The 14,125-nt window shown below is 36.7% G+C and overlaps 1 protein-coding gene across 1 annotated transcript; it reads left to right on the plus strand.

Moving 5' to 3' along the window:
* Window positions 1–393: 393 nt before the first annotated feature.
* Window positions 394–5,269, plus strand: LOC140804676 (uncharacterized). Its single transcript, XM_073160767.1, has 15 exons — window positions 394–412; window positions 519–627; window positions 725–809; window positions 1,277–1,363; window positions 1,506–1,607; window positions 2,056–2,231; window positions 2,397–2,478; window positions 2,825–2,878; window positions 3,248–3,313; window positions 3,837–3,883; window positions 4,091–4,199; window positions 4,263–4,352; window positions 4,492–4,793; window positions 4,925–5,098; window positions 5,203–5,269. The coding sequence occupies exons 1-15, from the start codon at window positions 394–396 to the stop codon at window positions 5,267–5,269; spliced, it is 1,569 nt and encodes a 522-aa protein (XP_073016868.1).
* Window positions 5,270–14,125: the final 8,856 nt, after the last annotated feature.

A 14,125-nucleotide genomic window follows, 5' to 3' on the forward strand; every position in this document is an offset into this window, starting at 1 on the left:
TACATTTTATCTACCTGTCATTCCTATAACTTGTCTGGAAGCTGTTTTATGTTGGAGTTCAATACAGGGTCTGATTTGAATTTGATAGAGAATCTTATAGTAGTTGGTCTATATAATTCATATTACCTTACTTTTTATTTGTTTTTTCAAATTAGGATTTAATTTTATACTGTTTGATTTAGACTTCGAATCACTGGTATATGCTTGTTGTTCACTTGGTTAGAATCCTGCTAAAAACTTCTGGAGCTGGATGTCGAGGTGTAATTTCTGTTCTCCCAAGCAAGCCTTTTTTCCATTGGTGTCATAAATGCTGGAGGTACGTAGAATAATATTAAAAAATGAATTTCATAGTTTTGAATGAGCTCATTGTATGTATGTATGTACACAATTTGGATGCCATTTGGATTTCTGGGTTTGTGGTTTTACAGTGCAAATGAAAATTAATTTTGAGTTTAGGTTTCAAGTACTTTTTATTTTCTCAGGTCACTGCATTTGATTTTGTTTTCATTTTGTCACAGGGATAGATTTTCTCTCTGGGTGCTTGTTGCCAATGCATGTGTCGCGGGATACACGGCCATGTGTTAGGTCAATTTCCTGGTCTCCTGCAGGTCTTGCTAGCAATGCTGGGTACTGATACCATTACCCCTGATCGAAGTTTTTGTTTGAGTATGCAACGCAAGTTGCCTCCCTGAATTAATTCTACATTTTGCTATGAATCGTGCAGTTGTTTGCTTGCTGTTTGCACCACTGGGGGACGCGTCAAACTTTACCGCTTTCTCTTCTGTGATTTTTCGGCTAAATGGATTGAGGTATTAAGTATTTTATAAATGAAGATTTCAGAAAGTAGTGGTGGCAGGACCAAAATTATGGTTCGAGCTTGCTGTCTCTTCACTTTAATAATCTTCCTGAACCAAAAAAAATGGTGAAAATTTTAGCAATGGAATTGTTTCAATTCTTGTGTCTATAGATGCTCTTAATTATGTTCTTACTGTTGGTTCTGTGTTGGCTATAAGCCCATGAGTAGATTCATATTTGTGCTAATGTGTAAATTTGTTGTGTTAGTACTGGAGGCTTTGTTTATGTTTGGAGAGGCAATACCTAATCAACATTTCTTTCAAAAATAATTTCATAGCCCTTCAAGTTTGTTGTATTTACGATTTTGTTGCTTATGCATAATAAATGTCATGAATTTGGAATCTAGTATGTTATCTGTGATTCCTAAATTTAATGTTTGTTTTTCACACATTTGCTAAAGTTATAATCTGAAATTTTCTAGGTTATGGACATATCAGAGATGATGTATAATTATCTTTCCAAGATCAATTTCGGAGAGTCTCAAATTATATCTTCAGAAAGTTTAGATGTGAGTTGGTTCTATCTTTCAACTTTTTGCTGATTAACGTTTCTTGCATATCCCCATATACTTTTCTAGATGAAATATTCTTGATGACATAACAATTAATGATATGAATTCCAACTATTCTTGGGGTTTTTTCTTTATACAGATCATACGGAGTCGAGATAATGCAGAATCTGAATGCCCTAATGAGCCACCTGTATCTAGTTTAAGAAAGGAAAGAAAACGAAGGAGACATAATGAAACTAATGTACTGCACACTACATTCACTATCTGATTTAGTTTTATCATTTTATTCCATGACATGAACCTCCATACTTACTAAATCAGCTTCAATGCAGGTACATGATCTGCTTTCAATTTGAAAAGTTGTGCATTTGATATATGCCATTACATTGAATGAGTTGCTATTTTTATTAGGTTGCTGCAAAAAAACTTGACAATGTAAAAGAAACAATACATGGGAAATTATTCCCATATCTGTTTCTGAAGGGACACCTCTGAAGATCAAAGAATGCAATGTTCAACTAATAACGGCACAACAATATGCTTCTCGCAATGCAATGCTGACACCCCTTATTGTGGCTTGGTCACCGATTCTGAGGACATCTGAAGATTGGGTTTCTATTCCTCATAACTCCTCGGGCTGCTGCTCTATTCTTGGTACTGGATTGAAATGTGGTCTAATTTCATTCTAGAGAATTGATGCACCAGAGAGTTATTCCATTATTACCCCTGAACTCCCATGTAAAGCATCAAATGGTGGCTTTCTCAAGGCACATGATACATGCATCACATCTATTTGCTGGGCTTTATATGGCTCTGAAATTTCAAAACCTCAACTTCTTTTAGCGACGGGAAGTTCTAATGGGAGGTGAGTAACTAATTAACCTTTTTCTGTTTTCGAAGCCAAAAGTCTAGCACATTTGCTGGACATGGGTTAGAACTACTGAATTATACACACACATACATATAATGTTTACCTTTTATTTGATTATAACATTTAATTTTGTGACTTTCCTCTTCTTTTTGTTTATAGAGTGAAGATTTGGCAGGTGAATATTAAGGAACTGCTGAAGTCATCTGAAACTGTTCATGCTTCATTTTCTTTGCTGAGGGAGGTCAGCATATCCTGCTAAAAGTCTGCTACTTATCCTTTCAAAATTTAGACCAGCTACTTTGATTATATCTTATTTTGGAACTTGTGATTGCTCGTGTAATTAGGTTATTACTGTTGATTCAGCACCTGTCTCCATACTTTCATTTACTGCCCCCTGCAAACACCACTAAGTTTGTTCCTGGCTATTGGTAAAGGATCCGGATCATTTGAAGTGTGGACCATGAATATGACCAACAATGAATTTGAAATAATTGGCTGTTATAGTGCGCATGACCACATTGTAAGTTCTCAACACCTTTTTTGGCATATGGAATGGCATATGATTTATCTTGTAAAATAACAATCAGGTCACTGGTTTAGCTTGGGCTTTTGATAGACTCTGCTTGTACAGATGCAACCAGGTAATAAATATTGAAGGAAGTGTTTTATTGATATAAATATGAATTTTAGTATTAAGGGAGTGTTAGTTCAACAGATATTAAAAATTAAAAAATCCATGTTAATTGCTTTTGTTATCAAGTAATGCCTCAAGCAGAAAGCCTTGAGGTTGAAAAGATTGGTAGCCCTCCAGATTATTTGATCAGTTCATGTATTACAGGACAACTCTATGAAAGCGTGGAATTTAGTTGGGAAAGCACTAAGGGAAATACACATTCCTTCAAATACTCCTGGTTTTAATAGCTCCTCGGATGTATGCATTAATTTTTCATGTTTACTTCTGTTTTAAATTTGCATATTTGTTTCCAATAGACTCTAGATTTTCTCTGCAGGTTCCATATGTATATGATTCTTGCTTTGGTCTGGCAGTATCTCATGGGAGCTTGGCAATTGCTGTGGTATCATATTCCATCCGTCCATTCTCTTATAGTTGGAATGTCCATGAACTTATCCTGAATATTGTACTAGTTTTTCTCTCTTATCAAATTTTAAGTCAAAATAATAAACTCACTCGATGTAGCGATTCAAGATTTGAAGAAAAAACTGAATTCTATTCATAGCATTTTGAGAAAACTCTTAGATAACATACCATCCAAAAAATTGATTTTTTACTTCTCTCATATTATGTTTCAGATGAGATTGTTCAATATCTTGCTTCTTGCCCTTTACAAAAATAAAGAAAATTTACTGAAAATAAAAATAAAGAGGAAAATAGAAAGATCGAAATTTCATCTCTCCGGAACAGTAGTCATATAATAATACCTAGGAAAAGGAGCTTAGTTGACTGAAATGACTCTAAGCAATGGAATCTCTTGATCCTTTTCTTGCACTTGGTCACCTTTTACCTTATGCTGAATAGATGTCATTGATACCCCTGTACTTAAATCTAGTTCTAAGAAGTTTGGTGTCTGTTATTTGCAGGCTCGAAGATTTGATTATGATTTATTAAATTCCATGTACCATGAAAGGTGAACTTTTAAAATTATATTTTCTGGTAACAAATTATGAAATAACAACTGCCATGTGGACAGATGCTTGCAACAAACAAGCACCCACATTTCTTTAAAACAAAATTTTAATGATTTAGTCAAAAGCTGAATGGAAGCAATAAGAACAAACCGTTCAAACAGTTACCTATGTTTGATTGACCAATAAATGTTATTGTAATTTTACAGAACTCAGAAAGCTTCTATCGAGTTCCTTTGGATTGGAGGGCAGCAATTGGACACTTCCTCCAATATATGTTTTGATATTGATTTCGGATCATTTCCTGGTTTCCCTGAGGTAGAATTAATTTGGTGGGAAAAAAAACCTATTATGGTCTCTGAGTCTGTGTGGGAGTTTCAGTGGGCTTCTGAACATTTGGGATATTGTGGCAGCCCTCGTGTCTTTCAAACAGTCGATACCAAACTATGTAGAGCATATTCTGGAGAAATGGTTGACATCTTATTTTGGATCCAATTTTGGCATTTGTACTACGTTCTTGTCTACGACATTTAAAATTTTTCCCACTCTTTCAACCCGTAATTTGCACCTCATCAATGTAATCATCAGGCATGTTGTGCTTAAAAATTAGGAGGTGAGCGAGAGTAGAAAACACCAAGACTTGGAAAGATTCAGTAGTGCCATAGAAGAACAGACAAATGTATGGAAGGATTTGCAGTTGTGCTGTGAAAATGAACTACGAAGAAGACTTGTTGGTTTATATTTTTCTGCCATTTTAGATCTTCTGTCAGATGTGCCAACAAATTTTTGCGATGTTAGCTGTTGGCGTCCTGATGAATTGCCACAACTGGAGCACTATATCTCACTTCATGAGAAAATTGTCGAGGATGATTTAAAATTTCTTGCTGCCAAAGTTGGTAAAATTAAGAAGAGGTAATTCATGATGTTCTTATCTTTGTTGAACTTCTTTTGGTTCATTCATGCACACATACATAGAATAGCATCTTAAGATATTGTATCAATCTATTAGCTGAAGGCTGGTTCCATTCTTGAGTTATTAACAGGAGAGAGAGTTTTGAATATGAAGAACATTGCAGTTTTTGTTCAGCAATAACACCATTTGAATCAATAGAATACGCCATTTGTTCGGGAGTGAAGAATGGCAATAGAGTTGATCAAACCCATAAGCTACACCGGTGTTCTGTATCTATGCAACTTTGCCCTGCTAAATATTCCTGGTTTTGCATGTGTTGCCAAAGACGAGCTTCAAAGTTGGCACCTCTAATTTTTTTCACGATGCCTTTATACCCTTCCAATTTTAAATCTTTTTTCGAATCTTCAGCCTTCAAGAAATCTTTCTCACCATGTTATCCCTTATGTCGGATACTTCTACAAAGATTACAGCCTGAATATTTACTCTCCCCATCTCCAGTATAACGAAATTCCTCTTTAAAAATTGTCAATGAAAAGTCCGCCCTCTCGACTGAAATCCTCAGTCAGCAGCCCCTTACAATCTATGATTTATGACAGGCCTCTATCTCCGTCAGCAGGTCTGTGTTTCCAATTTTTCCTTCTGCGGTGCTTCTATGAAAATCCACTGATATGTCCTATACATAATAACTACCATGGAAGGATGTTTATTCTATTAATTGGTAGGAAAAATATGGTTGGATATTTTAATTTCCTAGTATTTTGTATTTGTTAGAGTAGGTGTCCAGCGAGCCAACTTGTGGCTTGGGTTTTTATTGGCTCTAATGTAAAACGATCTTTATTTTAATAATATTTTACGGTTTTGTACAATTATGATATTTACTCTATCTGTTTATCCATGTAAGCTGCATAGATAAAGTCCTTTGGTGCTTGTGTGCAAGTGACTTAAGTAAAAATGCTTCTAGAAAACTTTGAAAGAAAATGCTATATTGCTTGAAAACTTGGTAGTTTACAATAAGAGCTTCACCCTTTTTATATTAATCCTATTTATACTAGTAGCTTTCTACAATGAAAGCGATACATATCAACTCTCTAGGAGGTTCTAAGATCTACACTATTCTAGTTAATTCCATTCTATAATATTATAAATGATTATTGTATGCACAAAAGATTTCACAGAAAACTCTTAATTGATGAAATATGGATAATGTTTTAGAAGTGCTTGAACCTCTACAGAGCACCTATTTAGAAGTTTTTGGAATGCACAAGAAGGTTCCGGTTCGTGATATTCCGCAACATCAATGAGTTCTAATAAAAATATATTTATGAAATATTGGTTGATCACTTTGCAAATAAAAATGCTAAAAAATCAATTTTTTATAGTTAATTGTAATAGAATGTCATTATTGTAAAGCTTAGTTTATGTGTTTAGTTGAGAAAATTATCTTTATAGTATTGATTTTGCATTGAAAATTGTGACATTGAAACAAAAAATATTGATCTTACATTGAAAATTGTTAAGTTGAACCAAAAATTTACTAGCATTAAAAAGAATGCTGCTATGATGTCGAAAAAGTTAATATATTCAGCGTCGCATCAGCAATTTAACCAAAATAACCGAACACTGATAGTTAGTGTACAATGACCAAAATTTAACATGTTAATAAACTAAAATTCAAAATAAACAATATTGGCTGATTAAAAAAGTTATTTTCCATAAATTTAAACACCAACACCTACTTAGAGATGACAATTTTTCTTACGGATTTGGAGACCCACGGGGAAAACTCGAAACGGGGATCGGGGCGGGGAATCCCTGTACCCACGCCGTGTTGCCCCATTAATATTTTTGAAATGGGAACCGAACCCGAACCCGAAAAACGAAGATCGTGACAAGTATAGGGGTAGGGATGTAATTCGAAGACTAGGATGGAGATAACAAACCCAACTCCACCCCATTGTCATCCCTCCACCTACTACACACTTTGTCACACAAAACCCCTTGTGAGTTGTGACACCTCTACTGCCACGTGTTGTGATTTGTGACTATATACTTTAATGTTTTTACGAATCTATCAAAAGGAATCAAATTTTTCACAAAACCCCTTGTGACACCTCCACTGCCACGTTTTGTGTTTGTGACTGTATAATTTAATGTTTATCCGAATCTATCAAAGAATCAACTTTTTCATCTTTAAACGACTTTTTCACATATTCCAACTGATTCATTCGTGTAAGCACACAAAATCTCCACACGCGTGCAAAAGTATCCCAATGATTTAACTTTATCTTTACACTTAAACTAGCCGACATACACATGGTGTTTATTTAACATAATATATAAATAATTTAGCTCATAAATCATATGTATACTATATACTGATAATATATTTTTTTTACAAATATTTAGTTTCTTTATGATTTTATTCTAAAAAAATATTTTTAAGACTTGATTCATTAATGATTTGCAACATTATTAATTCAGGAAAATGTAGACAAAAATTTAACAAAAGTTGAAATCATTCATGAATCCACATAATGAAATCTTCATATCAATATATGATGGGGTAAAAGTAAAAAAAAAACATTTGTTTTGTACTTTTGTATGACAAGTCTTACACCTTAATTCGTCGGAAAAAAATACGATTATCCAATTTTGATTAAAAAATAAGGTATACATTGGTCACTCTATTTCGAGACATATATGTGATGTTATAGGTCACGTTTCATTGGTATGTGCATAGAGATATTCAATCAAACAGATGTGTGATCATATGATGAGTCACTGGACAACCTTCCATCCAACTTTCCAATTGGTTATTATTTATCGAGTAGATTAGTCTGCAGGTAAGGTTTTATATCATTAGTATTTTGATCCGAGGCAACATAGATGATCTACGTACTAGTGCTAGACTTTGACTCATTTATCGACTCCACGAGGGTCATCAGATGGCGAGGTTCAGTATGGTATCGACATACATAGGAGCAGATGCATTGTGGTTGATGATATGTATAAGCTAGAAACCGTATATAGGATCTGCTCGGATGGTATATTTTGTCGATTAATTTTCCGAAGACTGAATTATATATTCATTAATAGGTTGTGTGAAGGCCACAAAAATTTATAAATACTACAGCCCAAGAACTCGAAATTTTGGGCACATCCAAAAAGTTTGAACCCATTCAATGACTTGATGACAACCTATAATGACAAATCTCAAAAATTAAGCCATGTCCGTATTCATATTGTAACACCCAATTGATGGCTACATTATAGCATTAAATAAGCTGCTTAAAAGCCTTAAAACGTTCACTAAGGCATCCGCTTAACTTCTCTCTTCCCAACTATAAGTAAGATCCAAACTATAAGTAAGAGATCAAACCAAGATAAAAGAACACCGAAAACCTCACAAAAATTCAAGAAGAAAAACTGCCAAATTCGAGGCTTTCAGCAGCAGATTTCGTGGCATTATTCTGTCCATTTTCGAGTATAATTTCTAGTAGCAACCAAATACTATATTTGAACTACAATCTAGCAACTCATATTCACGTTTGGAATCAAGAAAGACCAAAGTAATCGGGCTTATGTATTAAAAAAGTATATACACGTATTATATTCTATACACGTATGATATTCTATGTTCCATTTTTGAACAATTTCGTTTGAGCATGATTTATTCGTTTATGTCTTGTCTAAGCTTTATATGTTCCAAACATTGATATAATTCAATAAAAATTTGGAAAGCTATTATAAGATATGACCGCTATATGGTAGGATTATAACTGTTATATGACCTCTATATGATGAGATTATAATCATTGTATGGCCTCGTTGTCACGCCCCGAGTCCGAAGCGTCGGTGACATCCGGCATTGTTCACAATTAAATTGAAAACAATAAAGCCTCGTATCAATCAAACCAGTCTTTTTCATAAATGGAATATTGTCTTACAATGACAAAGGAATAAAATACATCAGAATTTTCGAAATGAAACAAAAGGAAAGATAGACGTTCTTTGAATTGTTGATTTCAGCAGTCGATCACCATCCCCAGAATGTCTCTTGCTCCTCCTCATTAACTCGTTCCTCAGTTTTATCTGAAATTTGTAAGGGGTGAGTGTTTTGGGAAAACACTCAGCAAGTGGGGGTCGATCGATTCCAAAGATACATATCGAACTTAATTATTTAAAACATTTCTTTAACATACTTTTAAAACTAATGTCCTTAACTTGGCAAAACGGAAACGAATCGAATAAGAGACAGAACTTATCAAATGATTAAGAGCAAAACAGAAGCAATACATATCCTTTCAATTCGGAACAGAACATATCAGAACAAACAAAACACTGTTACTCATCTCATTTCCATGGTCAAATTGTCCCCAATATGTTAGTCCTCTAAGGGGTGAGGCCAGAACATGGTTTTATACCCACCAATGGGGGCCGAACAGAACATGGTTTTATACCCACCAATGGGGGCCGAACAGAACTACAATTCTCGTTCCATTTCAAATTGACTCGTAACAGTGCAAACAGAATTCAGACTTTTCCAGACGGAATTTATCGGAGTTTCAGATTTTCAAAGTTGAACAGAACTTAACAGAATTGCAGATAGACACAGCGGAATCAAAGAATTCGAATAATAAAAGGAAACACATAATCGATCGAATATTCAAAAATAACACATAAGGTTTTTCGAAAATTTGGACACACATAATAATAAGTCGTGTCATTCATATGCGAGATTTAAAAATACAACAAAATACTTAGTCAAAAGCCCACTTACCGTAGTTGAAGGTTGATTCGAAATCACCAACTTTGGCGCGAACTTGCTTCTCGGACTTTTGGCAGCACTTCGGCGTAACTCCTACAATTACTGTCTTCGCTTTGGCAGAACTTCGACGTGATTCTTTTTAATAACTGCACTGCACGAAATCCCTTCCTTTTCTCCTTGCTTGCTTGACCGAAATTTGAGAGAGTAAGGGGGAAGGGGAAAGCCGAAACCTTGCTTGGTTTTTGAAGCACCTTTCCATCAATTTTGGGGTAGTATTTATAGGCCACACTTTGCCCCTTGGCATACCATTTGGTCGACCACTTGGTCTCCAAGAAATGGATTAATTGTGATCATTAAGGTGGTCAAAGACTAGTAAATTCTCAAGCTCCATATCAAGCACCAAAAGCCATCTCTTGCATCATTATTGTGTCTTGATCTCTTAGCTCATCCCTTAGCTTTTCCATGGATTTCTTCAAAGGTTATTTCTTGCACCATTATCTTGTCCAAAACTTTAGCTTATCTTTTAGCTCCATTTGTGGTCTTGTTAGGACAAGCTTGGTTGAGCTTCTTCGAGCTGGAAGATTGCATCCTCGAGCTGAGGTTTTACTCTTCCCGTGAAAACTCTTCGATGATTGCCATTACTTGTAGCTTGGACTCCGGTTGAGCTAATCCTCGAGCTTTGAAGTTGCTTCCTCGAGTTAAATTAATCCTCGAGCTTTGAAGTTGCTTCCTCGAGTTAAATTTAATGAAAATCCTAGTTAACATTCAAGTTATCTATTTGGAATGAAAATTTCCGAGCTTAGTTTGAGTTAAACTTCAAGTTCGTATTACTTACTTGATTTGCTTTGGTCGAAATTTCCGGGTTCTCACATCCCTCCCTCCTTATTGAAAGTTTCGTCCTCGAAACTTGCATTAGCTTGATCATTAAAATAGATGAGGGTATTGCGACCGCATCTTCTCTTCAAGTTCCCACGTTGCCTCTCTTTCGGTATGATTTGACCATTGTACCTTGACATAGGGAATGGTCCGGTGTCGCAATACTTGGTCTCTAGTGTCCACTATTCGGATAGGGACTTCTTCATATTTGAGTTCCTCATTCAGATTACCTTCAATCATCAGTGGCGCAACTTTAAGTACGTGGTTCGGGTCTGGGACATATTTTCGTAGTTGTGAGATGTGGAAAACATTATGTATTCTGGACATCTCAGGTGGTAAAGCCAGTCGATAAGCTAAAGTTCCCACCTTCTCCAGTATTTCAAACGGTCCCACATATCTTGGGTTCAACTTACCGGATTTGCTGAACCGAACTACTCCTTTCATAGGAGAGACTTTGACGTAAGCTTTTTCACCAATCTCTAATTCGAATGGTCTTCTTTTCAAATCTGCCCAGCTTTTCTGTCTATCCTGGGCTGCCTTGAGTCTCTCCTTGATTATGGCTACTTTATCAATAGTTATTTGAATGAGCTCTGGCCCAGTGATAGCTTTTTCTCCGACTTCATCCCAGTATAAGGGCGATCTACATTTTCGACCATACAGTGCCTCGTACGGAGCCATTTCGATGCTACTGTGGTAGCTATTGTTGTAGGCAAATTCTATTAACGGTAACTGCTCACTCCAATTTCCTTGAAAATCCAATGCACATGCTCTCAACATGTCTTCAAGGGTCTGGATTGTCCTCTCAGTTTGGCCATCAGTCTGAGGATGATAGGCTGTGCTGAGTGTAACTTTGGTTCCCATGGCCTTTTGAAAACTTTTCCAAAATCTTGACACGAATCTTGGATCTCTATCGGACAATATACTTGCCGGTACCCCATGCAGTCTTACTATATTATCCATATACAGAGTAGCTAACTTATCCAAGTTATAATTCATCCGTACTGGCAAGAAATGGGCAGACTTGGTTAATCTGTCAATGATTACCCAGATTCCGTCATGACCCTGCCTTGATTTTGGTAACCCGACTACAAAGTCCATGGAGATATTATCCCACTTCCACTCGGGTATTTCTAATGGCTGCAGAAGCCCTCCAGGTCGCTGATGTTCCGCCTTGACTTGTTGACAGACTAAACACTTTGCAACAAAAACCGCTACGTCTTTCTTCATCCCGTTCCACCAGTAGTTGTTTTTCAAATCCCTGTACATTTTGGTGCTTCCCGGGTGCACTGAAAATCTTGATTTATGTGCTTCGGCCATCACCTCTTCTCGAATTCCATCGATGTTTGGCACATATAATCGCCCTTTCATCCAAAGGATACCATCTTTATCAATTTGAAATTCTGGAATCTTTCCTTCCTGAATTTGTTCCTTTATTTTGAAGATGTTGGTATCTTGACTTTGTTTTAGTTTGACAGTCTCTTGGAGACTTGGTTGCACTGATAATGACGATAAGCACACTTTTCCAGGGTTCCTCCGACTCAATGCATCTGCCACTTTATTTGCTTTTCCCGGATGATAGCTGATTACCAATTCGTAATCTTTGAGAAGCTCCATCCACCTTCTTTGCCTCATGTTTAGTTCCTTCTGAGTGAAAATGTACTTAAGGCTCTGGTGATCAGTAAAAACTTCGCATTTTACTCCATAGAGATAGTGCCTCCAGATTTTAAGCGCGAATACGACTGCGGCTAGTTCCAAATCATGAGTGGGGTAATTCTGTTCGTAGGGTTTCAATTGTCGTGAGGCATACGCAATTACCTGACCCTCTTGCATAAGCACACACCCTAACCCTCCCTTTGAAGCATCACTGTATATGGTAAAATTCTTACCATCCTCGGGAAGAATTAGTACTGGTGTGGATGAGAGTTTTGTCTTCAGGGTTTCAAAACTCTTTTCACAAGCTTCATTCCAATTGAATTTCGAATTTTTCTGAGTAAGTTTAGTGAGTGGGATGGCTATTGACGAAAATCCTTCTACAAATTTTCTATAATAGCCTGCTAATCCCAGAAAACTCCTTATCTCTGTCACTGTTTTAGGTTGAGGCCAATCTTTAATTGCCTCTACTTTCTTAGGGTCTACTGACACCCCTTGTTCTGAGATTATATGACCTAGGAACGCCACACTTTTCAGCCAGAATTCACACTTCTTGAATTTGGCATAGAGTTCTTTCTCTCGTAATGTTTGCAAAGTAAGACGCAGATGCTCACTATGTTCCTCCTCACTTGGTGAGTACACCAAGATGTCATCTATGAACACTACCACGAACTTATCGAGATACGGTTTGAATACTCGGTTCATAAGATCCATGAATGCTGCAGGAGCATTGGTTAGACCAAACGGCATTACCGTGAATTCGTAGTGCCCATACCTTGTCCTAAAAGCAGTCTTAGGGATATCTTCTGCTTTGACTTTTAACTGATGGTAACCTGATCTGAGATCAAGTTTTGAGAAAACTTTAGCTCCTTTTAGCTGATCGAAAAGATCATCTATTCTCGGGAGTGGGTACTTATTCTTTACGGTGATCTTGTTTAGCTCCCGGTAGTCGATACATAGTCTCATGCTTCCGTCCTTTTTCTTTACAAAAAGCACTGGGGCTCCCCAAGGAGATGCACTAGGACGAATCTGCTTCTTGTCCAGCAATTCTTGGAGTTGCTCCTTTAATTCCTTCAATTCAGCTGGAGCCATGCGGTATGGTGCCTTAGAGATTGGTGCAGCACCAGGGACCAAGTTGATTTCAAATTCTACTTCTCTATCGGGTATCTCTCCTGGTAAGTCTTCGGGAAAAACGTCTGGAAATTCTTGAACAATTGGAATATCTTCCAACTTTGGAACTTCTTCCTCTTTGGCTTCAGTAATTACTGCCAGATAAATTTCTTCTCCTCCCTTCATGGCCTTCCAGGCTTGCGAGGCAGATAGCAGAGATTTTCTTTCTTTGGATTTCCCTTGATATACGACCTCCCTCTTTGCTGGAGTTTGAAGTCTAATTTCTTTCTTCTGACAGTCTACTATGGCATGGTTTTTAGCTAACCAGTCCATTCCAAGAATGATGTCAAACTCCACCATATTGAGTTGAATCAATTCTACTTCAAAAATTTGTTTGCCGATACAAATTTTACAGTTTCGATGTACTTTGTGAGTTTCGATTATTTTACTAGCCGGTGTTGCTACTCTTAACGGTTCACTAAGAATATCATGCTCAAGTTTAAGCTTCTTAGCATATCTTCTAGACACAAACGAATGTGTGGCACCACAATCAAACAAAGCATACGCAGGCATTTTATTGAGTAAGATGGTACCTGCCACAACTTCGTTGCTATTATCGGCTTCCTCCTGGGTTATGGCATAAACCCGAGCATTTGTCTTGTTTTCATGTTGTTTGTTGTGCCCTGGCCCTTTGTCCTTGTTGTCTGGACAGTCTTTAATTCTATGGCCCACCTTCCCACACTTGAAACAAGCGCCTGTCTTCCGATAACATTCTCCAACATGTTTTTGTCGACATGTATCACACCATTTTCCTACGGTGTTACCAGTCCTGGCAGAATTTCCCTTGAATGATCCTTCTGAATAATTTGGTTTCTTGAACTTGAGATTATTCTGTGTGGGTTGATTGTTCATCGGTCTCTTGTTCTT

The sequence above is a fragment of the Primulina eburnea genome, chromosome 1, assembly GCF_022965805.1.
Source record: "Primulina eburnea isolate SZY01 chromosome 1, ASM2296580v1, whole genome shotgun sequence".
Taxonomy (NCBI): domain Eukaryota; kingdom Viridiplantae; phylum Streptophyta; class Magnoliopsida; order Lamiales; family Gesneriaceae; genus Primulina; species Primulina eburnea.